We start from the raw sequence: 26,769 nt of genomic DNA on the forward strand, positions 1-26,769 counted from the left end.
CCCACCCCGGCGCCCCTCCTGGGCTCCTCCGCCCGCGTCCAGCCGGCCTCCCTCATTGTCCTCGCTCGCCCCGGCCTCGTGGCGCGGGGAGGCGTTCCATACACGTTTCCCCTTGGCCTTTGCCTCATCCCCTGCCCTCCACCCACTTCCCCTTCCCCCAGGCTCCACACCCACCCGGACTGTGCGTCCTGCCCCTCCCCGGGTGCCACGTGTTCAGCCTGCCAGCCCCGCCCAAACGCACCCCTCAGCCTGGCCACCAGCCTGACCCAGAACCCCTGCGCTGGAGGGAGAGTGGGAATGTCTGCACGTGGGTCTGGATGTGAGCTGCCTGGGAGTCTGGATGTATGGCTGTGGAAGTCCAGGAGCAGTGGCTTTGTTTGTGAGTGTGGGACTTCGTGTGTTACTGTCACCCGGGTGTGTCTGTGACTGTAGTTCTCTGTGTGTCTGAGTGTGGGTGACTAGCTGGGACCAGGGTGTCCCTGTGATTCTGTGTGCCTGTGAGACTCGCCCTGCTCCCTGAAGCACTGCCAGAAGTGGCTGCTGCTCTCTTGGAACCACAGCTGGAGCCGTCGCCCAGGCAAGACCCCTTCCTGCCATGCCCGGTGCTGTGCCCGTCTCCAGGCCCAAGCATCCCGTTCCGGGAATCAGAACCAGCTGTGCTGGACAGGGCCCAGAGTCTTGGTCCCAGTCCCAAGGGGCTGGCTTTGAGGTCTTAAGCGAGGGGTGTCCCCTGCCCCGCCCCATATTTTGACGTTTTGCTCCAGTGGGAAGGGATTCTGTAGACATCCAGTCTGTATTTGGGCCCCCCGGATGCTGAGGGCAACTTCCCAGCCTGGTCCCAGTTGGCCTGGCCTGGGGTCTGAATGACCAAACCACTTCCCACCATGGCTCCTGGAAGGACTAAATGCAGTCATGAGTATAAGGCGCTCCTCCATGGTAGGTGCACAGTATTCCGTCTCTTCCCTCTTCCCAAAGCCATGAGTTCTGGGTTAAGGATGCGGCCCTGTGGGGTGTCTGTTCTCAGAGGCACAGGGGCACATGGGGGTCTATAGGTAAACATGTCTCCATGCTTAGGTACAAACCAGTGTGGTCAGAGTTCACATGTCTGTGTTCCTGGGAATGTGTGAGTGTGTTTAGAGTTGTGCAATCAGGGTGAGTGCCTGAGTGTGTGTGTCCGTGAGGTGGAGGAAGGTAATTGTATGTGGCTTAGTAGTGGGGTGTGCTTGAGGACGTGAGTATTGAGTTGCCGGGAACTGTGCCTGGGTGTCTGCAGGTAAGTCCGTGAGTCTGTGAGCAGGAAAAGGTATGAGCAGGTCAGTGTGAGGTGTGGCCCACGACTGTGGGCAGCTGGGTGGGAGGTAGGTGGGCAGCCTTGCTTGTCCTGCCCTGACCTGCTGGATCTGTTTCCCTCCCACCCTGCTCAGGCCGGCAGCCGGATGCCCGGGCCCACTGGGCGGGCCAGCGGCCGCCTGCGGGATGAGCAGACTGCTGGGGGGGACGCTGGAGCGCGTCTGCAAGGCTGTGCTCCTTCTCTGCCTGCTGCACTTCCTTGTGGCCGTCATCCTCTACTTTGACGTCTACGCCCAGCACCTGGCCTTCTTCAGCCGCTTCAGTGCCCGAGGCCCTGCCCGTGCTCTCCACCCAGCTGCCAGCAGCAGCAGCAGCAGCAGCAACTGCTCCCGGCCCAACGCCACCGCGTCTAGCTCCCGGCTCCCTGAGGTCCCCAGTGCCCGGCCCGGTCCCACGGCTCCTATGCTGCCACCCTGTCCTGACTCGCCACCTGGTCTTGGTGAGCCTGGAGGGTAGGGCCGGCCTGTGGGGAAACAGTGTTTTATTGATTTGACTAGAGAAATGGCATCCGGACCCATGGGGGTGCCAAGGGTCCAGGTCTGTTGTAAGAGGGCTATTCTTGGGGTTCCCTAGCCCACCCCCAGGCTGAGGGTGGGGGCTGGTATCTGTGGATTCTGGCCTGATTCCTGACACTGTCCTGCCTGCAGTGGGCAGACTGCTGATCGAGTTCACCTCACCCATGCCCCTGGAGCGGGTGCAGAGGGAGAACCCAGGCGTGCTCATGGGTGGCCGATACACACCGCCCGACTGCACCCCAGCCCAGACGGTGGCGGTCATCATCCCCTTTAGACACCGGGAACACCACCTGCGCTACTGGCTCCACTATCTACACCCCATCTTGAGGCGGCAGCGGCTGCGCTACGGTGTCTATGTCATCAACCAGGTGCCCATGTGGGGGCCCATGTGCCTGTTGGTGTATATGTGGGTTGGGGCATTTGTGGGTCCTTGTCTGCCCATGGCCATGTGGACATGTGGATGTACCTGGGCATGGGTAGTCTGTGTTTGTCAGTGTGCACAGCAATGTGTGCACACAGTGTGTGCATGTGAATATTGGCATGCACACTGGCAGGGGTGTGCATGTTCTCAGAAGGGGTTGAGCCCCACTCTAGCCTTGGCAGGCCTCACCCCATGGTGGTGCAGGCCTAGGGTATGCTGTAGGAGGAGGTGTTGAGGGCTCTGAGGAGAGGGAGTTAAACCCTGAAAGAAGGATGAAGCCTGCAGAACCCTTTGGGGTAGGTGCCAGCCACAGCTGAGGCCAGGGCACTCAGCTCAGCATCTTAAGGCTTTTGGTGGGCCTGGCTAGGACTGGCCACTGGGTCCCAGAAGGGACTTCTGATGCAGGTCCCCCCCACCCCCCGACCACAGAGACCTCCTAGTCTTGGACTTGGGTCCCTCCCATATGATGGGGTGCAAGTGGAGGTGGAGCAGGGGGCCGTGGGAGCACGGAGGGCCCTGGCCCAGCCCTGGGGTTGGGAAGCAGTTGCTGGGATGGGTCTTGAGGGATGAACAGGCGTCAGGGTCTAGAGAAGCCAGCATTCTAGGCAGAGGGACTTGGAGGGTGCAGGCCCAGTGAGAGAACTGGCCTTGTGTTCACAAATTATTGGCTGAGGTGTGGACTATGTGTCCAGCATGTGGGCTGGGTAGCAAAGACGAGGCTGGAGGAGTTGGAGGTCAAACTGAGAAGCGTCTTGGGAGGCATGCTGGCAGTAAGTCTAGTGCAAAGGTGGCAGGGCACCATGTAAGGTTGTAAGGGGAGTGACTTGCGTGTTTGCCTTGTAGAAAGGTTGCTCTAGTTGCATATGGAGCATGGATGGAAAGGGGAGATTAGAGGCAAGGTGGCCCATCTGGAAGAGAGGACAATGCCCAGGAGAGAGGCGGTGACCCTGCGGATGAGTGGGGCGGGAGTTGCGGGGAAGAAGTGGGGATGTTGCGCAAGTAGTGGAGAGTTAGACAAGAGCGACGTCAGGACAGCGCAAGGGTTTCCGCCTCGGCTGTTGGCTGTGGGGATGGCTGTGCCTGTGAGTGAGATGGGGACACAGGAGCTGGGCCAGCTCTGGGGGAGTGTGACTCTGAAGCCTTTCTTGCGTGTGATGAGTTTGAGTGCCTGTGGGAAGTACATGTTTAGCAGGCAGTTAGACAAATGAGTCTGGACCCAGAAGGGAGGTCTGCAGTGGAGAGAGGGATCTGGGAGCACCAGGATGTAGATGGTCTGGTCCCTAAAACCAACAACGTCTGACCTGCCAGGTAGCAAGGGGCATGAGAGGAAGAAGCCAGCACTTCAGGGATGGAGGGAGAAAGACACCACTACAGAGGCTGAGAGGCTTGGCCAGAAGGGCCGGAGGAGACCTAGGGGAGTGTGGGATCCCGGAAACCCGGCAGTCAGTGTCAGGAAGGAGACGTGGCAGCTGCATGGGCACTGTGGGGGTGTGAGGAGGGATGTGGACCAGGACTCGTCCAGTGGATTTAGCAACAAGGTGGGCCCAGCGAGAGCCATTTCAGGGGCATGGTGGGGGCGGAAGCAGATTGCAGTGGGTTGAAGAAGGAATCGGATTTGACGAAATGGAAGTAACCAATTAGAGACAACTCTTTTAAAAAAAATTCCTGCTGAGAAGGGAAGGCAAAAGGTAGGATGGTGGCTGGAGGGAGGTTTGTTTTTTCAGATGGGAGAGGATTGAGCATGTTTATGAGCCATGTGGGAGAGACACAGGGCTCCTTGCTGGTGAGAGGTCAGAAGGAGTGCTGATGAGCTGGGAGGAAAGTGACGGTCTCTCCAAGGGCTGGGAGAAGAGGAGGTGCAGGAGAGGGAGGGAAGAGAGCCGGTGAGGTTGGGCAGGTCAGGGTTCCAGAGGGGAGCAGCTGCCACCTCTTCCAGCAGTGGCTTTGCTGGTGGAGAGGAGGGCCTTTCTCTCCACTCATTCCAGAAAGGCCGCTCACCGACCCCCTCTCCAGGAAGCTTTCTGGCTCTAGCCTGGAGGCTGTGGGTTGGGGCAGGGGCTCAGGGGTCAGCTTCTCCCATTGAATGCTCCCTGCTAGTCCCGAGTTTGGTGCTTAGGCCTGCATGGCCAGGACTCCTGCAGCCCCAATTCTCAGGGGACCCCAGACTCACTGGGCTGTGACTGCCTGTAGGCCCTCTGCTTGTCATTTTGTTGGAGAGACAAGTGACTCTAGCCCAGACATGTCCTGGTCTCAGAGGCTGCCCAGGCAGCTGGATGCAGCTCCAGGGAGCCTGAGGCTCCTGGCGCAGTCCCCATGGCTCCTGCATCTTAGACACTGGTCATTTGGGGCATTCGTTGTTTGTCTTACTGCATGACTCTATACACAACAGGAATGGGACCAGGGCTGGCCATCTCCAGAATCCCCACTAGCACAAAGGAGAGAGAGCCGCAGGGCGTGTTTGAATGAGCGAATGAGATGAGAACTCCACCCATCGTTGTCATTGGGTATTGGCATAAAGGAAGCCCATGGGAAGGAAGGAGTAAGTGTACTGGGGTGGGGAAGTTTGGTCAGGGGAGCTGCTCCAGCCCTGAGTGTGACAAGCACAGGTACTGCTAACCCCAAGGCCTGGAGGCAAGGAAGAGTCTGGCATATTCTGGGGCTGCTGAGGGATGTTGTGTGGCTGGGCCTCAGGATATGAGGGCAGTGGCCAGAGAGGAGGTTGGAGCCACATGTGAAAGGCTTTTGCAGGCCAGATCCCGGTGGAGAAGCTGGACTAGATCCTGAGAGCCTGGAGGAGCCAGGCAGCGAGGGGACTGGTAAATCCCCAGAGACTGCTCTGGAGAGTGGCAAAGGGCAGGTGCTTGCTGGTCACAGGCCCAGAGCTGATCTGCTCCTCCCCTCACCCAGCATGGTGAGGACACCTTCAACCGGGCCAAGCTGCTCAACGTGGGCTTCCTAGAGGCGCTGAAGGAGGATGCCGCCTATGACTGCTTCATCTTCAGCGATGTGGACCTGGTCCCCATGGATGACCGCAACCTATACCGCTGCGGCGACCAACCCCGCCACTTTGCCATTGCCATGGACAAGTTTGGCTTCCGGTGAGGGCTGTCTTCTCAGCTAGACCCAGCCCTCCTGCCCCTACCAGACACAGACCCACTTCCAGCCCCAGGGCCCCACTTGCTCCTGGCCCCAGCCCAGACCCCACTGGTGAGGCTGGATCCCCCCTGGACCCCACTGGACATTCCCCCCAACCCAGTCTCTGGTTCTTCCCCTGGAGTCTCCTTGGGAGACTTACTGACGCCTGACTTCCCATGCCACAGGCTGCCCTATGCTGGCTACTTTGGAGGTGTGTCAGGCCTGAGTAAGGCTCAGTTTCTGAGAATCAATGGCTTCCCCAATGAGTACTGGGGCTGGGGTGGCGAGGATGATGACATCTTCAACCGGTGAGTAAGCATGGGATGGGGAATAGGCTGGGTGGGTGGGGGGTGAGGTACAGACTGGGTGGGGTTCCTTGCCCTTCCTGGGGCCTGTTCTAGTCTGTCCAACCCTATCCTCAGGATCTCCCTGACTGGGATGAAGATCTCACGCCCAGACATCCGAATCGGCCGCTACCGCATGATCAAGCACGACCGCGACAAGCATAACGAACCCAACCCTCAGAGGTGACCCCAGCACCCCTCACCCTTACTCCCCAGAGGTGACCCCAGCACCCTCACCCCTTACTCCCCAGAGGCAACTTCCCAATATCCCCAGCTCTTAACCCCAAGTTGCCCAATGCCTGACCCCCCAGTGGGGGATCTCCAAGCATCCTTGACTCCAAAGAGGTGACTCCCAGTGCCACTGATTCCCTGAGGTGATCCAAGGCCCTTGAGTCCTAGAGGTGACTGCTGGTACCCCTGATCGTTGTCCCCGAACCCCCAGCCTAGCCTCAGCCCAATATCACTTACCCCTGGCCTGATGCCTAGAGGTGACTAGAATTTAATGTCAGGGCCTAAATAGTAATTGAGTAGATTGCATTCCTGTTGGTGCCCTCGCAGACCTCACTTGTGCACCTGTGGGAGCCCTGCTGGGACAGATAGGACAAGAGCCAGTGGGTGCTGGGCACAGCTCCTGTGGACCCGACAAAGGGGACCTGAGCAGGATGGGAAGGGGGTGTGGAAACACAATGCCCACCCCTCTGAAATTGAAGGAGGTGGGTGTATCTCTTAGGAAGTAGCCACATTTGGTATCAGGCTGGCTGGGAGAAGGGCCTAAAGGGTGTGTGAAATGTAAACAAGGGCTTCCTGGGCTTCTTGAGGCTGCTCTGTGACTTGTGCTAAACTTTCTGGGGATGGGAGATCCAGAGTAGTCATACCCAATCTGTGCTTTTCCTTACAAAGTTCATTATAGGCAGGGAAATAGTTATAGAAACAGGCAGTTATAGCACAAGGTGATCAAGGCAAGGTGTTCTCTTGGCAGAAGAAGGATTGGTGATGGAAGGCTTCCTGGAAGAGGCGATGGTAAACTGGAGTTTGAAATAGTTACTCATTTAACAAAGATTTGCCTCACGCCTGCCTTGGGCACAGTGTTACATTCCCCAGGCTAATAGAGGAAACCAGCCTGGATAAGGGGAAATCATATCCGGAAGAGTCTGGAATGTGAACGTGTATGATACATGCCGAGAGTCTGAAGCTATTTGATTTTAAGATCTCTGAAGGCTGATAGTGACAGTGGGGTGGAGGGAAAGTCAGGTCTGGATGTTAGGGGTTTTTCTTCTGTTGCCCTTTCACCATGTAAGTGTCAGGGGTCTTGAATACCAGATGGGAGTTTAACTTTTGTCCCAGAGGACTGGGGAGTCATGGAAGAACCTGAAGCAGGGAGAAGCGGGGTGGGGTTTGTGTTTGGAAGGCACACTGTTTGAGCTTTAGGAAGGCGAAAGCCTGGCATAGCCGCTGGGTGGAGCAGGAGAGATAGTCAGCCCGGCCTGAAGGAATCTAAGGAGTCCAAGGGAGCATGGTGGGACAGGGTCTGGGGATGGAGATGCTGTGTCTCCAGCTTGAGCAGGAGGGTTTTTCGACTCTGAACACGGGGGTAGGAGTGGGGGAGGTGGTTTGTAGCCCTGGTGTGGGGTTGGTGCCTCAGAGAAGCATGAGGCACTGGGGAGTGCAGGGAGCTGATGAAAAAGCAGTTCTGATGAAAACTGGTCAGCAGGAAACGGGTAAGAGATCAAGAGAAGATGGGCTTCAGGGCATCTGGGGGAGGAGTGGAGCTCCACAGTACACGCCAGGAGCCTTGGTCCTGTTTCAGGAGTAGCCTGCCTGGGTGCCACCATCAATTACACATGTCTGGCTTGGTTATAGAGGCGGCAAGATAGCAAGAAGTTTCTGGCTTAAAGAACTCTGTGAATGTTGGATTCACGGATTGGGTATGACGACTCTGAGTCTCCCACCCCCAGAAAGTTTAGCACAAGTCACAGAGCAGCGTCAGGAAGCTCTTGTTTACATTTCACAAACCCTGTAGGCCCTTCTCCCAGCCAGCCTGATACCAAATTCAGAGTTCACAAACTCTGTGAACTCTCTCTACGTAGTTGCTGTTGCCTAAAATCCGGGAGTTCTGGATTATTCTTTTCCTCACCCTACATATCCAAATCCATCAGCAAGTTGTATCACTGCCACCCCTAAAACATTTGAGTCCATTTGCTTTCCCCCTTTACTACCTTTACCCTAGTTCAACCTCTGGGATCCTGCCTGGACTACTGCAGTGGCCTCTAACTGGTTTCCCTGTTTATGGCTTGCCCCCCAAACTGGGTTAAACATTTCTTAGAGCCTTTATACATTTCATTCTGTGAGAATGAAAATATGAACTGCTCACGCTGACTTAGAGCCCTGCCCTTGCACGGTGTAATTGAACCTCCAGGCTAATATTCTGCTTTTCTAGGTGTCCCATTCAGGTTTAGCCACTCAGCTGTGCAAAATCTTCCCAATTTAGGGTCAGCATGTGCTCTGACCTCTGCCTGGAGTGCTCTGTTCGTGCCCTCAGCTCAATGTCACATATGCCCTCTTGTCTCTCTTAGCACTCCAATGTTTTCTCTGTTACCTGCCTCCCCTAGAGAAGCCAACTTGCCCTGAGAGGAAGGACCCCACCTGTCATGGCTATGGTGGTAGCCTTGGTGCTTAGAGCACAGCCTGGCACGTGGTGGTGCTCAATAGCTAGCGAAAGAGTCACTAAAGAACGAGGAACAGAGAAAATGGCACAGGCGTGGGGAGTAAAAATGATGCATCTGATTGCGCTTGAGATGCCTGTGGGATGCCTGGTCTCAGGCATAGAAAGGTCCGAGCTGACCTCATACTGTGGTTTGTGCCTGTAATCCCAGCACTTTGGGAGGCCAAGGCAGGCAGATCACTTGAGGTCAGGAGTTCGAGATCAGCCTGGCCAACATAGTGAAACCTTGTCTCTACTAAAAATACAAAAAAAAAAAAAGACTGGGCACGGTGGCTCATGCCTGTAATCCCTGCACTTTGGGAGGCCAATGTGGGCAGATCACCTGAGGTCAGTAGTTTGAGACCAGCCTGGCCAAAATGGTGAACCCCATCTTTACTAAAAATACCAAAAAAATTAGCTGGGCATGGTGGCGAGCAACTGTAATCCCACCTACTCTGGAGACTGAGGCAGGAGGTTGAGAGGCAACCTCTTGAACCCAGGAGGCAGAGGTTGCAGTGAGCTGAGATCGCACCACTGCACTCCTATCCTGGGCAACAGAGCAAGACTCCATCTCAAAAAACCAAAACAAAACAAAAAGCCGGACATGGTGGTGTGCACCTGTAGTCTCAGCTACTCAGGAGGCTGAGGCAGGAGAATCACTTGAACCCAAGAGGCAGAGGTTGCAGTGAGCTGAGATTGCACCACTGCACTCCAGCATGGGCAACAGAGCAAGACTCTGTCTTTAAAAAAAAAAAACTGAGCTGAGAGATTTGTGAGGGTGTCAGACTTCTGTTTTCTGACTGAAGCAGGTGAGATCTCTGTTTTGAGGGCCAATGCAAGAGCAAAAGGGCTCCTGCCAAGTCAACCCTGGAAGGAGCCAGGATGGCTTAAGCTTAGGCCACAGAGATCCCATATCGGGTTTGGTGGTGGTAACTTAAAAATCACTAGATCAGCTGGATGAGGTGGCTCACACCTATAATCCCAGCACTTTGGGAGGTCAAGGTGGGCAGATCATCTGAGGTTTGGAGTTTGAGACCAGCCTGACCAACATGGTGAAACCCCATCTCTACTGAAAATAGCTGGGTGCAGTGGCAGGCATCTGTAATCCCAGCTACTCGGAAGGCTGAGGCAGGAGAATTGCTTGAACCTGGGAGGCGGAGGTTGCAGTGAGCTGAGATGGCGCTATTGCACTCTGTCTCAAAAAATAAATAAATAAATAAATAAATCACTATATCAAATTTGAAAAAGAGACTTTATTTCTCCTTTATAAAGGGTTACAACCTGCAGGCTGGCCATCCGATTGCCTAGGAAGCAGAGCCTCCAGCCAAAGCCTTAACAGGCACTTCGAGGGAGGGAGGAGTGAGATAGGAATTTTAGTTGAATGGATTGGTCAATAGGTTATTGGAGGAGCTATGAATATTCATGGAGGGGATCCTGACATATGCATATTGAACAAACATGCATGTTATATACCATCCACGTTCACTTTGGGGTGGAGACTTAATATTTAAATGTATTGCAGTTAGGCCCTATACGTCAAAAAGACAAAAGTACTCAAGTGTGCAGCCTCTGTAAACTGGCTAGAACCAGTTCACAGCCGATGGTCTTATCAGGAGAAAGTTACTGAAATCAGTCTCTTGTCCCACCAAAGCTATAGTTATGGCTTGTGGAACAGGGGCGTAGGGGTCAGCATCTGGCAGTGGGTGAGCTGCAAATATTTTTCTATTATTTTTAGCTTTAATATATTACCACATTATGCAAATCGTTTTAATATTGGTTATCTCAAGTCCAGTACTTGTTTAGCTGCTACAGAAAAAGAAAATCCTTGCAGCAGTTAGAGCATAGTCTGTTCTTTAAGTGCAGAGGTGCATGACTTAACCTTTGCCTGGCATGGCCTTAGATCCTATTTATAATTATGTATCTTATTGACACAAAGAATGCATTCTCTCAGTCTTGTGATCTCTGCTTTGATGTTAATCCTGGTCATTTGTTGTATCTAAACTGCAAAAGGGAGTGGGTATAACAAGGCATGTTTGACGTCCCTTCCCATCATGGCTGGAAACCCTGTTTTTAAGGTTTCTCTGGGGTCACCTTGGCCAAAAGGGGGTCCATTTAGTTGACTGGCGGATGTAGGATTTTATTTGTAGTTTACAGTTGTTAGCCCTGATACAGACCATTTCCATCCTATCTAGGTTTACCAAGATTCAAAACACGAAGCTGACCATGAAGCGGGACGGCATTGGGTCAGTGCGGTACCAGGTCTTGGAGGTGTCTCGGCAACCACTCTTCACCAATATCACAGTGGACATTGGGCGGCCCCCGTCGTGGCCCCCTCGGGGCTGACACTAATGGACAGAGGCTCTCGGTGCCGAGGATTGCCTGCCAGAGGACTGACCACAGCCTGGCTGGCAGCTGCTCTGTGGAGGACCTCCAGGACAGACTGTGGGCTTTGTTTTCCGAGGGTCTTCAGTAGGCCCCCTAGCTATACCTGGAAGTTTCAGAACCCACTTTGGGGGCCTCCTGCCTGGGCAGGCTCTTCAAGTGTGGCCCTCTTTGGAGTCAACCCTCCTTCCTGACCCCCTCCCCCTAGCCCAGCCCCAGTCACTGTCAGGGTCGGGCCAGCCCCTGCACTGCCTCGCGGAGTGGCCTGGGCTAGGTCACTCCACCTCTCTGTGCCTCAGTTTCCCCCCTTGAGTCCCCTAGGGCCTGGAAGGGTGGGAGGTATGTCTAGGGGGCAGTGTCTCTTCCAGGGGGAATTCTCAGCTCTTGGGAACCCCCTTGCTCCCAGGGGAGGGGAAACCTTTTTCATTCAACATTGTAGGGGGCAAGCTTTGGTGCGCCCCCTGCTGAGGAGCTGCCCTAGGAGGGGACCAGAGGGGATGCGGTGTCGCTGCCTGGGATCTTGGGGTTGGCCTTTGCATGGGAGGCAGGTGGGGCTTGGATCAGTAAGTCTGGTTCCTACCTCCCTGTCTGAGAGAGGAGGCAGGAGCCCCAGGGCCGGCTCGTGTTTGTACATTGCACAGAAACTTGTGTGGGTGCTTTAGTAAAAAACGTGAATGGAGCAGCTCCCTTGTCTGGGGGTGGGGGTCGGGTCCCTGAACATGGTTACCCTGAGTGTGTTGTGGTGGAAGGGCACTTGGGGTACCTGGCCCAACAAGTAAACCTGACCCGGGCCATCCTGGCCTAGGCTTCCACCGGCCTTAAGGGGAAGTTTGTCCTTGCACTGCTTCCGGGCCAGTGGAGGCGACGAAATAATAAACCCATGGACCCAGATTTCTCAGGTCTTAACACGTTCCCTGAGGCCTAAAGGTGCCCAGGGCCGAGCCCAAAGTGCTTGGGGTCAGGGCTCGGTGGAGCACTGAGGTAAGTCTGAACTCCCAGCCGGCATGCGCCGCCCGCCGGACCACACACGGGAGGGGGCGGGGCCTAGGGTCGCGGCGTGGTTTCCCGGGTGATGGCCACGCGGAAGAGGTGGGGCTAAGGCGCTGCTTCCCACTGCCTGGCTTCTGGGCCCGCGGCTTACGAGTTGGCCAAAAGCCTGGCGGAAGAGCGCGCCAAGGAATGGCGGTTCTGGACGGGGCAATCCCAGCTGAGGGGACCGGCGGCAGAGCATGGGTGGGGCTTGGGAGAGGGCGGGCCTCATAGAGCGGCGGGGCTTGGTGAGCGTTGCCGGCGGGCCCGCGGTACCTCCCGCACTCTGACCTGCGGCCTGCAGGTCTGAGCTGGGGACGGCGGCGCGGGTGGGTCATGCTTCGTCACTCCCCCTCGCTGTGGGAGCTGGTGGAGGAGCACATTCCGCTCCGGGAGCGACCCGAAGTGAAGAGGATTCTAGGGGAGGCGGCGGTGGACCTGAGCCTGGAGCTGCGGGCGGAGGTGGGGAGAGGGAAGGTGGGCCACGCCCCTGGATGTGATTTCCCACCTCCTGCGGTCTCTGGCCCTGCTGGGGAACTCCCGAGATCCTGTTGGGTCTCACTGTTCTGACCCTCTCCCCTTTGACTCCGTCCTCTCCCTCACTCCCCAGCCCCCACCATTCCGGTCACTCCCCTCCCCAGTCGCAAGGTATCCCAGCTCTCCTTGCAGGTGGCGATGTTACGGGCACTGCTCCAAGAGGCTCGATCCTCTCAAGCCCCAAGCTCCCGCCCCATCTCTGACCCCTCTTCTCTTCTGGCACCACCGCCTCTCCTAAAGGACCTCTTGCGCCAGGAACTCCGGCAGTTGCTCCAGGGTCTCCGCCACAAAGCCATCTGTGAGGGCAGGTGGGAGCCCCCAGGCCTGGGTCCTTTCCCCAGATACCAGGTGGGCTAGCCCTGCCCCTAACAAAGAGCCAGGGTTGCCTTTTCTGTGGTTTCCAGAAAGGAGCCTCATCTTCCTTCCTGTGCACCTTCTGCAGGGACCAGGCCCAAGCTTGGGTCCAATATAGCCCCAGGGTCCTGCACTTTGCCTTGGAGGAGCCCAGGTGTGATTTGCCAGAACAGGAGATATTCCAGATGAGAGGTGGTGGGCCCAGGTAAGGTGATGGCAGGAGAGAGGGATCTGTCCCTGCTTGGCAGAGGGCCCTAGCCAACTGGTGGGTTGCACCTGGCTCCATGCAGGAGGTTCCAGTCACTTCCACCGCCACTTGTGATAGAGATCAGCACATGAGGGCTACCAAAACCCAGAGGAAACACCTGCCTAGCCTGGGGACAGGCAAAGCTTCCTGGAGAAAGTGGTTTGGTCTGCGTGTTGTAGTATGAGGAGCAGTTTTCAGGGAGATGAAAGAGAGAAGAGCTTTGTAGGAAAAGGGAAGAAAGGAAGCCATGTCCAGCAGGCGATTGCTCCTCTGGCCTAGAGAACAGGAGTGAGGGCTGGGTTAGGGAGGCAGGGAGAGCTGAAGAGGATGGCTACAAATGGTATTTACAGCTGGGACTGAATGAGATAAAATATTCATGAGTGGATGGCAGCAACTTCTTATTCTAATCCTCACACAGCCTGAGGTGTGAGGTGGGCAAAGTCTGCACTTTGCACAAGAAGAAATTAAAGGCCAGGCATAGTGGCTCATGCCTGTAATCCCAGCACTTTGGGAGGCTGAGGCAGGAGGATGGCTTGAGGCCAGGAGTTTGAGATTAGCCTGGGCAACACAGGGAGACCCCATCTTTACAAAAAGTGAAAAAAAAAATTAGGCGTGGTGGCACATGCCTGGATTCCCAGCTACTTGGAAAGCTGAGGTGGGATAATTGCTTAAGCTCAGGAATTCGGGGCTTCAGTGAGCTATGATTGCACCTGTGCACTCCAACCTGGGTGACAATGACCCTGTCTCTAAAAAAAAAAAAAAAAAAAAAGAAGAAGAAGGAGAAGAAGCCTGGGCAACATAGTGAGACCCCATTTGTGCAAAAAATTGAACAGCTGTGGTGGTGCACACCTATAGTCCCAGCTACTCAGGAGGCTGATGTGGGAAGAGCACTTGAGCCTGGGAGGTCAAGGCTGCAGTGAGCCAAGATGGTGCTACTGCACTCCAGCCTGAGCAACAGAGCACAATCTTGTCTCAAAAAAAAACAAAAAGAAAAGAAACTAAAGCTCAGAAGAGATAAGTGCTTTGTCTGAAGTCACACACAATGAAGGGTAGCAGAGCTCATTTGCAAAACTAGGCTCCCAAACTCTTATTCTGCACTATATTATATTGCCTTTGTGAGAAAAGAAAGACAGTTGTCTAAGAGAAGTGATGTTTGGGTCCTGAAGGCCTGGGGTGAGCAACATGGGGAGAGTGATAGTGACTTCATTGCCAGCAGCGGTCACAGAGATCTCAGCATCATCAAGGACCAACTGAACGTGTCCAACATTGACCAGGTGGCCAGACACCTGAGGTGAGGCCCAGGGGCACCTGCATGTGTGTAGGCAGGGGTGGAGACAGGGATGGATCTTGACGTGCTGGGATTGTGAGACAGGAGGAAGGTAACATACTTGGTGGGGAGACCCATGTGTGTCAGGCTGAGAGGTGGAAAGAGCTGGCTGCTGTAGAACTAGTGAGGTTGCTTTCAGGAAGCAGCCAAGTACAGATGCCATGGCCGAGCCTGCCTATAATCTCAGCAATTTGGGAGGCTGAGGCAAGAGGATCATTTGGGCCCAGGAGTTCGAAACCAGCTTGGGCAACATGGCAAAACCCCATCTCTACCAAAACATACAGAAAGTAGCTGGGCATGGTGGTGCACGCCTGTACCAGCTACTTGGGAGGCTGAGGTGAGAGGGGGTTGATTGAGCCCTGGAAGGCAAGGCTACAGTGAGTCATGATGGGTGGCAGAGCAAGACCCTGTTTTAAAAATAAATATAAATATCTTGACACTGGGGGTCGCCACAGAGGATTTTAAGCAGAGGAAGGGCTGTGATGTGAAGGAAGATGGAGGCAAGTAGAATCACAGTGCAGAAGTGCGGGAGAGAGAAGGATGCCTGCCAGGGTGAGGTAGGTGAGGGGAAGACACTTCCTGCCCAGAAAGAGCCTTGTGGGGGCCAGAAGTCTATGCTGGGGCAGCCCACCAAGAAGCAGAGGGCAGTGTGGGCTGAGGAAGGACAGGTGGGGTGGGGCTCCTGCTGAGGCTGGAGGTTGGGACCATGTGGTGGACTCAGCTGAGCCCTGGTCCTATGTCTCGGGTTCTGGCTGCTGCTCCCTCATGTCCCAGGGGCCTTCTGGAGGAGGAGTGTCACACCTTGGAGAGGGAGATCCCCATCCTGCAGGTGAGCCGAGGCCCTGGGCTCTCCCCCGAGCCTCACTGCTGAGCGTAGACTCTCATGCTTCTCACCTGGGTGAGGCCCATGTACCTGCGTGCATGCATAGGTGCGTGTACAGGCTGTGTGAGTCCTGCATCCGTTTCTCAGGGATACATGCTTGTGTGAACCTGCAAAATCCTAGAGGCCCAGGATTCTAACTGAGCCTTTAAGGCCAGGGCCAACCATTTTAGGTCTTTCGCCTCCTTACTTTACCTGAGTCTGGGTACAGGCCCCACCACTATCTTGCCAAACTCAGCTCTTCTGCAAGGCTGGTATTCCCTGGGGGACATGGCTGCCCTCACGGTGGATGGGCTGAAGGGGCTACATGGGCATGCCCTAGGGATCTTGGTCTCTGTATCCTGCCTTGCCCCACCCCTACCTTAAGTCTGGGCACTGACGCAGCTCTCCCTGCCTCTCCCTGCAGCGCTGCCTGGAAGAGGAGTATATGAGGCCTTGCCACCCCTCGGAGGCAGTCCTGGAGCCCACCCTGGCAGGTCAGGACACAGATCAGGGCCCAGAACACCCAGCCTCCTGCTCCCACCCTACACTTGTACACACCCTAGAAGAGCTGGGCACTGGCTCAGCCGAATCTCTCCTTCAGAGCTAAAGGAACAGAAGAAGGCCATGGAGCAGGAGCTGCAGGCATCTGTGGGGCCTTCTTGTGTCTCTCCCAACCACAGGTAAACCGCAACAGTAGACACAGGGCAGGGTGGACTGAAGGATCAGACCACCACCCCCCACACTTACTCCTTCCTGTCCAGGCAGTGGCCCTTGTGGTCCTCCATGCAGGGCCTCAGACCCCTGCTTCCTTTCTGTGGGGTTGCACCTCTCCAGTGCTGCCTGCCTGCACCTCCTCTGGAGCCCTGCCTTCGACCTCGAGGCCAGGCCGCTACCCACCGCTGGGGTCGGCAGCTTCAGTACAGCCCCAGGGAAGGTCAGCTTCCAAGCCCATGTCCAGTGCAGCACCCCAGGCCCCAGCCTGAAGGGCTGGTCACCGAGTAGGCTCTGGCTTCTGCCAGGACGCACCCATCTGCCACTGCTGCCTCAGCTGCCTTGGCCTAGCCAGCTTCAGATCTGGTCTTGGACGAGCTCTTGCCAGGACCCCAAGGCTGTTGGTCTGTCTGGCCCTTGCCCCACCCCCTTGCCAAATCCCTGGTGTCTGGAGCTGAGTGGCTGGGCATCGGTCCCAATCATCAAAGCCTTTGGCCTTTCTCCTCCCAGGCCTCCACAAAGGCCTGGCAGACAGAGGTCCCATTCCAGCCTGACTCTTGTCCCCTGGGGGACCCAGACAAAGCACAGCAGCCACTCAGAGACAGGAATAGAAATTTCATTAAAATCTATGGACTTTAAAATCTTAGTGGCGCACGATGGGCAGGGATGGGCGGCGCACCGTTATTGCTACAGAGGATTAGAGGTGGCTTGGCCGGGGCTGTCACTGCACAGAGGACGGACAAATGGACACTTCAGGAATTCAGACACTTCAGAAGGGGCTCCCACTCCGGAGAGGGGAGGGGCATGTGGGCTGGGGCCATTTGGCACATGAATAAGGGCAGCACATTTGGGAAGACTGGGCCTTTAGCCTGATGGAGGAAGGGCAAGGGGGTGTCGTGCAGGGTCCCCTTCCCCGGGGCGCTGGCCTCAAACCTCCTGTGGAGCAGCCCCCATCCCATCCCCCAGAAACAAATGCTTTGGGCAGGCTGCTGGGTCACGGTCCTCTGCTGGCTGGGCCTGACAGCCAGGGCTGGAATGAGGGGCAGAGACCCCGGAGCAGCCCAGTGAGGTGCAAGCAGGCCTGGAAGACAGACTGGACCCGAGGCTGGGGGTGCGGAGGTGGCGACCACAGAGAATACAACGTTTACAAAAATAATTACACAGATAAACGGGGCTGGGCAGCACAGCCTGACAAGTAACACTGCACAGCCCCCAGCCCCTCATCCTGCCCCTAGGGAGGAAGAGCCAAATGTGCCTGGCAGAGGCTGGGGTCTGCTCTGAGGGCAGGAGCGCTAGCCATGGGGCTGGAGGCCCACCCAGAACCTCAGCTCAGGGCAGGGTATAAGGGTATCAGAGGCCACGTAAAGCCGCCCAGACCGCTGGGGACCTGGCCCGAGACCCCTCCAAAGTGCTTTGGACCTCCCAGCAACCCTCCACTCCCGCCCCTCCCCACAGCTGCCATCTTGGCATCCAAAGGACGTGTAAACACTGGGGGCACGAGCACGAATGACTGCACTAGCAGTAGTGACCAAGATGACAGCAGCTGTCCTGGCCAGGGCGTGGCAGGGGGCAGGCGGAGACACCTGGCCTCTGCCTCGCCAGTCTCTGTGTTGGGAGCACGGGGTGGGGGTGGGGCCACTCCCCTGGCAGCTGTGCTCATATCCGGGAGTCCTGGAGGCGGCTGGAGCCATTACTGCCCACAATGGGGATCTGGGCCTTGTCCGGGTGCAGTGGCTGGACCTCGAAGCCGTCGTCAGGAGAGGGGATTATGGTGGGGGCGTAGCGCCCAGTCCGGTGCTCCAGGAGGGCAGGGCCCCAGTCTCTGCTTGGCTTTGTGGCATTTTTCAAACGCTGCATGAGGTAGGCATGGGGCACAGGGGCAGAGCACGTCAGGGGGGAGCCCTTAAGCCCCTTCCAGCCGGCCCCTCCCATTTCGCCTGGCTACCCAGCCTTCCCCCGCCCTCACCTGGAGGAGGGTGTCCCCGTCTGTGCGGCAGAGCCGGAACATGGCGTAGAGGGGGATGCAGAGGACGGAGGACAGAGCCATGAGGAAGCCAATGGCCACGGCCCAGCCTGGGTACTGGTAGTGGTTGTAGGTGATCGGCTGGTACTGGATCACAGTGAAAACTAGAATAAACTGCACGGGGCAGGCGTGGGAGTGGGCATGAGGCCGGCCCAGAGCCCAGACCCAGGCCATCCCTCTACCAGCACCCTTTCCTCTCTGGCTTCCCAAACTAGAAAGGGGCATTTGGGGCAAAACAGGGACAGCTGTCAACATCTGTGCCGTGGAAGAAGCAGGCAGGGCCAGGGGACCGGGGCACTGTGGGCAGGAAGGCTCTGTGGAGGGAAGTCTGTCTTTGCCGCGGTCCTGAACTGGCCGAGCACAGTCGAGCTGCTGCTGCCTTTGGAAGTCAATCAGTTCTGCTCAAAGACTCGCTATGGCTTCCCCTGGCCAACTGAAGTAAGGCCACATCCTGGACCGTTAGGCTGTCACCTGGCAGTGTGACCTCAAATTGTCTTGCCTGCCACACTACCCCGCCCTCAGTGTTTCAGTCACACCCAGTGTTTCCCATCCTCTCTTCATTTATTCTGGGGAATCATCCTCCGCATCTTCCTCTGTCAAACCCTATGCCAGTGCCCTCTCCTTCAAGAAGCCATCCCAGATTTCCCCCATTTCCTCCTGCAGGGCCTCCCCTCGGCGTTTTCCACCTGCTTCCCTTAGAGTGGCTTGGTTTAATGTTCCCATAGACCTGGGAGCTCCTGGGATTGCATCAACTTTGGGGGTGCAGTGCCCAGTACAGTGCCTGCCACAGTCTCTTGTGTTGATTTGAACTGATTTGTACAGAGAGGCAGAGGAGGATGGAAAGAGGGTAGGGCAAAGCCCTGCCTGTCTACGGCCGTGGAGACAGGGACATTCAGCCTGGGGAAGTTCCACGGGCTGAAATGGTGAGTGTCGGGCTGCGGTGCTCTAGGGAGCCTCCTTGGAAAGAGATGAGTGAGACTGGAAATAAGACTTGTGGCTGCAGCAACAAAAGGAGTGAAAGGAGGCAGAAACACAGGCAGTGGCTGGCGGGTCACCCAGAGGGCCTGGGTGGGAGGGTGTCCCAGCACCCTCCTCCTGAGGTTCCAGCCCCATCCTGAAGCACAGGGCCATATTCTAGAATGCAAGACCCACATCCAAACTGGAGGACCCTCCGGGGATGCTGCACACGATGGGAGCTTATAACAGGTTTCCTAAATGGAACAGATCCTGACCTACGTGTGGACAAATCCCTCATTTGCGCTGACAGAAGGGTGGAGTTTGTCAAAAAGAGCTTTTCAGAAATATGAAAAAAGAAAGCCCCCAGAGAAAACACAACAGCCCAGAAAGCCAGGCTAGAGTTACCCCAAGGAGAGGACTCTAGGCTCCCCTAAAGGTAACTCCAGCCTGGCTTCCTGGGCACAGGAAGGGCCCCACCCGCTGTGCCTCAATCTTGTGGAGACACCAGATCCCAGCCAAGGCTGCCCCTACAGATCCTTTTTGTGCTTGTCTCCTTCCTCCCCACTGCCCTTGGCAGGTGCCCCCTGGTCTCTCCCCAGGACATCAATCTAGTCTGAATACTGGGAGACCCTCAGAGCCGCAGAGGCTGAGCTCCCCTTGGGCCACTGCCCCAGAAGGCATGGCACTCTGGGGTGGTGGTGCCTGCCCTCCCCTGCCTCCCACCACCAACACTTCCACTCCTCCTGTTTCAAAGCTGGGCCAGTGGCCAGAGGGAGAGCCTGTGCCAGGCTCGGGGACATCCCACACCCTATGGGGTAGAGACCTCAGCCCTCCACAGGCCTTTATTCAGAAACATGAGCCACAGGGGAAGTCCGGTGCTTAGCCCCCTGTGCCACTGAGGCATTAAACATGACAAGAGTGTGGCTCCGAACACTGCTCGGGCCACTGGGCCAGCCCTCTCACTGTCACTCAGAGATGGCCCTGCCTGTCCTCTGTGGAGTGACCGAATCCCACCCCAAACAGGAAGGAGCCAAGTCATACGGTTTTAGCCCCTGGACCATTCCTCCCTCCTGCAGAGGTGCTTCTAGTGTGGCGCTGGCCCAGGCTTGGAATTGGACTACCTGATTTGAATTGTGGCTCTGCCTCTTATTAGCTGTGTGACCATGGGCCGATTACTTATCCCCGTGCTTCAATTTCCTCATCTGTAAAGTGGGGATAACAATGACACCTTGGAGAGCTCTACCACGGGTTACATGGGAACGGTGTGTGGAAAGTGCCTGCTTCCTTGCCGTGGTGGATTCCTTCCACCAATTCAGCTCCCTGATGGGAATTTCTCAGCTGTTGAATATTCATAAAACCTGGAACACCCCCCACCCAAGCCAGCCCACCTCACTGCCTGGAAGGCTTGCAGATTGCCCCCATGTAGAGCTGACATCTGATTTCACAGCCTGGTCTACCAGCCTTGGGCTGCTGCTGGAACACTGGTTCCCACCACATAGCCAAGGCCCTGGAACACTCTCCCTAGAGGGATGGGAGATGAGGCCAGCAGGCAGAGGCTGACACGCTATCCCTATTGACTCCTGAGTCCCCCGGGGTGCCAGGCAGGAATGCCTGAGCAATGTCTGCAGTCAAATACAGGCTGTGGCACTCCCCTCCTAACCTGAGGCCAGGGCCCGGGCAGCTCTGAGTCGCCACACGCCTCTCTGACTCTCTCCAACCTCCCTTAGCCTCCCAAAGGCCAGAGTCATGGGTATGGAGCTCCGGCCAGGTGCGGGAGCTCCCGCTCTCCCTCCGCTGGGTCCCGAGAGATGGACACATGGCCAAGGGGCAGAAAGGGAAGGGAGGGGCCGGCCAGGGAACTCACGAAGATGATGGCAGGAGAGATGAAGCGCCAGCAGATCTGAAAGAAGAGGGGTGGTGGGAATCCCAGCATCATCTGGATGTCCTGGAAGTAGTTCTGGTGCCCTGGAGAGAGGAGGGGTCAGCAGGCCCACAACACAGAGTGGGCGGGCCAGGGGCCGGGTGACGGGAGGCCGGAGGCTCGAGTGCTCACCGTAGATGTACATGATGGCCACACACATGATGCAGGAGATGACCACCAAAGAGAAGCTGGCCGCATAGTTGTCCATCAGCAGCAGCCAGTAGATGCCTGCCTGGGGAACAGTGGGGGGCTGTGGGAGGCGCCTGCAGCCCGGGCTCCCCCACCCTTCCCTGAACGTCCTGGCAACTCTGAGCCAACCCTTCCCTTACTCAGCTCTTACCTGGCTGGTGAGGGGGATGCCCAGCAGGAAGCCAGCCACAGCCACACCCAAGGTCACATAGGTCTTTTTCTGCAGGATCCACTCATTCCCCACCTCATCCACAATGGCTGTGACCAGCGTCTCCAGGAGGCAGAACTGCAGGATGTGGCTGTCAGATCGGGGACCTGCCCCTTGTTCCTGTCCCCTCCCTCCCCCAAGCCTCCGGCCCACGTCCTGCACCTCATACCTGAGTGCCCAGCCCCAGCAGGATGAGCATGAAGAAGAAGAGCAGAGACCACAGCGGGGAGATGGGAAGTAGTGTGAGGGCCTCAGGGTAAGCCACGAAGGCCAGGCCGGGGCCGTGGTCTGCCACGCGGGACACATCCACCCCCAGGTGACTGGCCATGAAGCCGAGGATGGAGAAGATGACGAAGCCCGCATAGACGCTGGTGGCACAGTTGGTGATGCTGATGATGACGCTGTCCCTGATGGGGAGGAAAACAGAGTTCAGCTTCCCTCTCCCCAGTTTGGGCCAAGAGGAGACATGGAGACAGGGAAAGTTCTAGGAACAAGGGCGCCCCCAACTATTTTTTGGGGGGTGGGAGACAGGGTCTCACTCTGTTGCCCAGGCTGGAGTGCAATGGTGCTATCACAGCTCACTGTAGCCTTGACCTCTTGGTCTCAAGCAATCCTCCCACCTCAGCCTCCTAAGTAGCTGGGACTACAGGTGTGTGCCACCACGCCCAGCTAATTTTCTTTTATGTTTTATAAAGAAAGATGGGGTCTCACTATGTTGCCCAGGCTTGTCTTGAATTCCTGGGCTCAAGTGATCCTCCCGCCTTGGCCTCTCAAAGTGCTGGGATTACGGCATGAATCACTGAGCCTGGCCCCCAACTCCTTTTCTGGTCTGTTCTGGGCATTTTTAAGTGAGCCTGAGCTGCCTGAGTCCTCACAGACCCCTGGGACATCACTGTCCCCATCTCTCTTCTCTCTCCTGCTTAAGCCTCTCTCCCTATTCTCCAACAACTTCATCCAGAACCAGTATTCCCAGAACCTCAAGATCATGAGAGGAAAGGAGGCCTGGTGGGCCCACGGCTGCACTGGAGCTGGGATCAGGCTGCAGAGAGGGCAGGGAGGGGGCAGCCTCAGCCCAGCAGGGAGCACGCACCGGTAACAGTTATTGTGGAACTTGTTGTAGGAAGCCATGGTGATGAGGCCACCCCACGCACAGCCCAGTGAGTAGAAGATCTGGGAGGCGGCATCACCCCACACCTGCAGGGAGGGGCCAGCGGTGAGGAGCTGTGGGCAGAGGCAGGCACCTCCCCGGCCCTTCCCCAGCCCGCTTCTGGTTTCCGGTTTCCCTCACTTCCCACCTTGGCCTCCAGGATCTTGTCCCACTGCGGGGTTAGGTAGTACATGATGCCGGTGAAGGCTCCCTCCAGGGTCACTCCGCGGACAAACAGAATGGTCAGCACCACGTAGGGGAACGTGGCTGTGAAGTACACCACCTGGCACAAGAGGGCTCCATGGACTCTTCCGGGCTCTCCCCTCCGCTGGGCACCACCACCCTGGCTCCCTAATCACCACCAGCCCCCAGTCCCTCTCCCGCTCTGCAGTCCCTTCAGCATCCCCTCCCTGCAACACACACATAACCCAGGTAGGGGTCAGGATCTTTCTGGGTGGGCACAGACCCTGCTGGGGGAGGGGTACTTGCTTTCCCTGAAGACTTGACCCCTCGGATGAGGCAGAGGAAGACGACCACCCAGGAGACACCGAGGCAGCCAAGGAGGGGCAGCCGCACCTCCCCAAAGTTCCCGATGTCGTCTGACAGCTTCAGCACGTACAGCCTGGGAAGGGGAGACTCTGTTACGGATGGCCAGCCCCTGCTGCCCAGCAACAAATTCCCAAGGCTCAGGGCCCACCCGGGCCATACCCTCCTTTGTCATGAGGTCCCGGCAGCCACTTTGTGTGACATGGGAGCTACTTCAGGGGCCCAGCCCTGGCTGGCCCAGCCCCCTCCACCTGCTGCAGCCCCTGGGGAGCCCGACACAGTCCACTGCTCTGCAGCCTTTCCCAGGCCCTTCAAGGGCTCCTGGAGGCCACACCCCAGGCTTGGGTGGTCTTCCCAGTCTCTGCACAAGGAGATCTTCTTGTCTCCGGTTGGGCTCAGCCCAGGTCCTTGTTTGCATGTTTCTCCCTTCAGGAATGCCTTTTCCTCATCCTGTCAGGTGTCACCTCCTCCAGGAAGCCACCAGTGAGCATCTCACCTGCACCAATCAGCTCTATCTCTGATAAACTGAGGGAGGCAGTGGAATGCTCAGTAAAGACTGGACCCTGGCCAGGTGTGGTGGTTCGTGCCTGTAATCCCTGCACTCTGTGGAGGTCGAGGCGGGCAGATCACCTGAGGTCAGGTGGGTCCTCCAGGAAGCCACCAGTGAGCTTTTACGTGCACCAATTAGCTCTATCTCTGATAAACTGAGGGCGGCAGTGGGCAGTGGAATGCTCAGTAAAGATTGCACCCTGGCTAGGTGTGGTGGCTCACACCTGTATTCCCAGCACTTTGGGAGGCCGTGGTGGGTAGATCACCTGAGGTCAGGAGTTCAAGACCAGCCTGGCCAACATAGTGAAAACCTGTCTCTACAAAAATACAAAAATTAACCAGGCATGATGGCGGGTGCCTGTAATCCCAGCTACTTGGGAGGCTGAGGCAGGAGAACCTCTTGAACCCAGGAGGCGAAGGTTGTAGTGAGCTGAGATTGTGCCACTGCACTTTAGCCTGGGCGACAGAGTAAGAGTCCATCTCAAAAAAAGATTGAACCCAAATTTCTCCCCTCTGGGTGGCTCCATCTGGCACCCTATGCCATACCAGCTGTGATCTTTTGATCAACCATTTACGTGCCCAGCCCTGTACTAGGTGCTAGGCATATAGGCCTGCAGGGGCATCTCCCCAGCCCTCAGGGAAGAGGGCGGGGAACAGCTGCTCTACCTCCAGCACCAGCATTCAAAGTAAAGAAACCATTTCTTGTTTGAAGGTTTTTCTTTTTTCTTTTTTTCTTTTAGACACAGTCTCACTCTGTCACCCAGGCTGGAGTGCATTCGTGCAATCAGGGCTCACTGCAACCTCCACCTCCCAGGTTCAAGCGATTCTCCTGCCTCAGCCTCCCGAGTGGCTGGGATTACAGGTGCCCGCCACCATGCCTAGCTAAGTTTTGTATTTTTAGTAGAAACAGGGTTTCACCATGTTGGTCAGGCTGGTCTCAAACTCCTGACCTCAGGTGACCCGCCCGCCTTGGCCTCCCAAAGTGCTGGGATTACAGGCGTGAGCCACCGCGCCTGGCCTGACGGATTTTTTAATACTTTGTCTAACCATAAATGCTAAACAGGTAGTGTTTTATATTATTATTATTGAGACAGGGTCTTGCTCTATAGCCCAGGCTGGAGTGCAATGGCACAATCATGGCTCACTGCAGCCTCGAACTCCCAGGCTCAATTGATCCTCCCACCTCAGCCTCCCGAGTAGATAGGACTACATGTGTGCACCACCACGCCCAGCTAATTTTTGTATTTTTTGTAGAGTTGTGGTATCACCATATTGCCCAGGCTGGTCTCGAACTCCTGGGCTCAAGTGATCCTCCTGCCTCGGCCTTCCAAAGTGCTGGGATTACAGGCGTGAGCCACCACACCTGGCCTATATTATTTTTGACTGCAAGTATACAGCATTACAATGTTAGGGACTGAAGAGTTTAAAAGGCTAGCCTGGAAACCAAATGATGAATTCTAGCTTTATTTTTATGGCACCATATTCTGTTTTTTGTTTGGTTTTGGTTTTGGAGCACACGCTTTTGAGATCAAACAGCCTAAGGACATTTGGAACCCAACATATTTACAAGTGGCCTCTTGACACATGACATCTCCAGAATTATTCTGCATTGCTTTAAAAACGTCTCCACGTGATATATCTTATTTTCCCAGCCAGGTGGTAAGCGCCTTGAGAACAGGACCCTCAGGAACAGGTCCCACAGGGGCTATGGTTGTGCTGCCTGAGCTCCTATCAGCAGTCTTAGTGATTTAGGTTGCATCATCTCATTTTGTCTTTAAAACCAGGTAGGTATCACGACCACCCAATTTCATGGACAAATGACTGTGAACGACCTCCCAAGGCCACAGCTAATAAGTGGCACAGCCAGGATTTGAGAGGGGTCTGTGTGACTCCAGAGCTGCCATGAAGACCCTGGGGGACAGGATCTGGGCCCCACAGGGACGGCAGAGGTGAGAAGGCCTGGTCATGGGTTTAGGGCCCAGTAGCAAGTATCAGACCAGCACAGGGGACTGGAAGGCAAGATTGTGAAGAGGGTGGCGAGGGAGGGGAGGACTCTGAGTGACAAGGTTGAGTGGGTGAGAGGCAGAGCTGGGCTCAGAAATCTACCCTTTGAGCCTCTCTCACTTTACAGTCTCTTCATCTGACTTTTGATTCACTTCCCTCATTTGTAAAATGGTGATTTAAAAAATCCCTACACAAGCTACCTAACAGGGTTTTTGTGGCACTCCAGTGAGATGGCGCAGCTGTCCAAAGGGTTGTTGGAAAGTGTGGACTAAACACCTGCACAGCCGCCCCCACCTAATTCACCGTGGCACACCCAGCAACAGCAGCACCAGAGGGGCGCAACGCACGCAGATTCTGACAGCAACTGCTGCCTAGCTCCTTAACCTCTAAACGGCAGTCTCTGAATCTGAAAATATGGATACTAATATCTACTTAGATAATATGCCTGGCACATAGTAGGTGCTCAACAATAAGGGTGCTTCCTTTCCTCCCTTGCTGAAGCCAGCCTGGGTTGCTCTCTTCAGGGCCATTTCCCTGACTCTCCAGGAGAGGGCAGCAGGGAGCCGTGCTGCCGAGAAGGTGTCCTGCATGGATGGGACAGTGGCCAGTTAGGCAGGCCTGGCTCCAGCCCGCGCTGGGGAGTAGAGTGCAGCGGCTCCACCAGCCAGATTTCTTTGAAGGCTCTTCCCCTCTGATTCTACTGATAAAATCTCTAGAGCTTTGCCCTGGGTGGGCCCAGGGCTGGGAATCTCTGAGTCGGTCCCTGGGACAACCACCACTGGAGCATCTGGGGATGGGGGTGCACAAGGCTTTGTGTTTCTGGGAGCTTCCAGGAAGGTTCATCACCCCAGACTAGATCAAGTTGCCCAGTCCACATCATGCCTCAAATGTAGTAAAATGCCTCCCTCGGCAGTATCTGCTTGTTCTCTCGTCAGACAGCAGCTCTGTGAGAACAGTGTCTTCCTCCCTGCCCTCTCTCCCCTCTGAGAACAGTACCCGGTACCTAGTAGGTGCTCAATAAATCAGCTGGGCATGGTGGCTCACGCCTGTAACCCCAGCACTTTGGGAGGCCAGGGCGGGTGGATCACCTGAGGTCAGGAGTTCGAGACTAGCCCGGCCAACATGTCGAAACCCTGTCTCTACTAAAAATACAAAAACAAGCCAGGCACGGAGGCAGGTGCTTGTAATCCCAACTACTAGGGAGGCTGAGGCAGGAGAATCGCTTAAACCTGGGAGGCGGAAGTTGCAGTGAGCTGAGATCGCACCACTGCACTCCAGCCTGGTCAACAGAGTGAGACTCTGTCTCAAAA

The 26,769-nt window shown here is 56.1% G+C and overlaps 3 protein-coding genes across 9 annotated transcripts in view; 2 read left to right on the forward strand and 1 right to left on the reverse strand.

Moving 5' to 3' along the window:
- The first annotated feature begins 209 nt into the window (after nucleotides 1–209).
- Nucleotides 210–11,530, forward strand: B4GALT2 (UDP-Gal:betaGlcNAc beta 1,4- galactosyltransferase, polypeptide 2). Of its 2 annotated transcripts, none has more exons than XM_011945848.1 (7): nucleotides 210–936; nucleotides 1,425–1,789; nucleotides 1,998–2,233; nucleotides 5,194–5,384; nucleotides 5,607–5,729; nucleotides 5,844–5,948; nucleotides 10,659–11,530. In XM_011945848.1, the coding sequence occupies exons 2-7, from the start codon at nucleotides 1,477–1,479 to the stop codon at nucleotides 10,807–10,809; spliced, it is 1,119 nt and encodes a 372-aa protein (XP_011801238.1). In that variant the 5' UTR covers nucleotides 210–936; nucleotides 1,425–1,476; the 3' UTR covers nucleotides 10,810–11,530. The 2 variants fall into 2 exon arrangements, with proteins under 2 accessions (XP_011801238.1, XP_011801230.1); XM_011945840.1 differs by having other exon boundaries at nucleotides 269–379.
- A 400-nt stretch (nucleotides 11,531–11,930) lies between these two features.
- On the forward strand, nucleotides 11,931–16,556 carry CCDC24 (coiled-coil domain containing 24). Its single transcript, XM_011945905.1, is given in 10 exon segments — nucleotides 11,931–12,081; nucleotides 12,182–12,339; nucleotides 12,547–12,722; nucleotides 12,857–12,973; nucleotides 14,229–14,306; nucleotides 15,117–15,171; nucleotides 15,629–15,698; nucleotides 15,806–15,884; nucleotides 15,966–16,138; nucleotides 16,141–16,556. Coding segments are annotated over 10 exon segments (957 nt in total). The 5' UTR covers nucleotides 11,931–12,077; the 3' UTR covers nucleotides 16,188–16,556.
- SLC6A9 (solute carrier family 6 (neurotransmitter transporter, glycine), member 9) overlaps nucleotides 16,511–26,769 on the reverse strand; it is a 35,640-nt gene continuing 25,381 nt past the window's right edge. For 4 of the 6 annotated variants that reach the window (XM_011945900.1, XM_011945890.1, XM_011945881.1 and 1 more), the window contains 9 exons: nucleotides 22,850–22,982; nucleotides 22,509–22,643; nucleotides 22,304–22,407; nucleotides 21,383–21,620; nucleotides 21,157–21,291; nucleotides 20,949–21,048; nucleotides 20,760–20,860; nucleotides 17,882–18,052; nucleotides 16,511–17,766 (listed from right to left, as the gene is read on the reverse strand). In XM_011945900.1, coding sequence (XP_011801290.1) covers nucleotides 17,572–17,766; nucleotides 17,882–18,052; nucleotides 20,760–20,860; nucleotides 20,949–21,048; nucleotides 21,157–21,291; nucleotides 21,383–21,620; nucleotides 22,304–22,407; nucleotides 22,509–22,643; nucleotides 22,850–22,982 — 1,312 coding nt within the window. In that variant the 3' untranslated portion in view covers nucleotides 16,511–17,571. The remainder of the gene's footprint in view (nucleotides 17,767–17,881; nucleotides 18,053–20,759; nucleotides 20,861–20,948; nucleotides 21,049–21,156; nucleotides 21,292–21,382; nucleotides 21,621–22,303; nucleotides 22,408–22,508; nucleotides 22,644–22,849; nucleotides 22,983–26,769) is intronic. The other 2 variants (XM_011945874.1, XM_011945864.1) reach the window with 1 other exon arrangement.

The sequence above is a fragment of the Colobus angolensis genome, unplaced genomic scaffold (genome assembly GCF_000951035.1).
Source record: "Colobus angolensis palliatus isolate OR3802 unplaced genomic scaffold, Cang.pa_1.0 Scaffold106, whole genome shotgun sequence".
NCBI classification, from domain to species: Eukaryota; Metazoa; Chordata; class Mammalia; order Primates; family Cercopithecidae; genus Colobus; species Colobus angolensis.

What these genes read in the sequence shown, in the direction of transcription:
- B4GALT2 (XM_011945840.1), top strand. Translation starts at nt 345, where the DNA reads ATGGCTGTGGAAGTCCAGGAGCAGTGGCTTTGTTT. An exon ending in GTGTCTATGTCATCAACCAG is followed by an intron (nt 2,234 to 5,193) that starts GTGCCCATGTGG and finishes CCCCTCACCCAG; the next exon opens with CATGGTGAGGACACCTTCAA. An exon ending in AACGAACCCAACCCTCAGAG is followed by an intron (nt 5,949 to 10,658) that starts GTGACCCCAGCA and finishes CATCCTATCTAG; the next exon opens with GTTTACCAAGATTCAAAACA.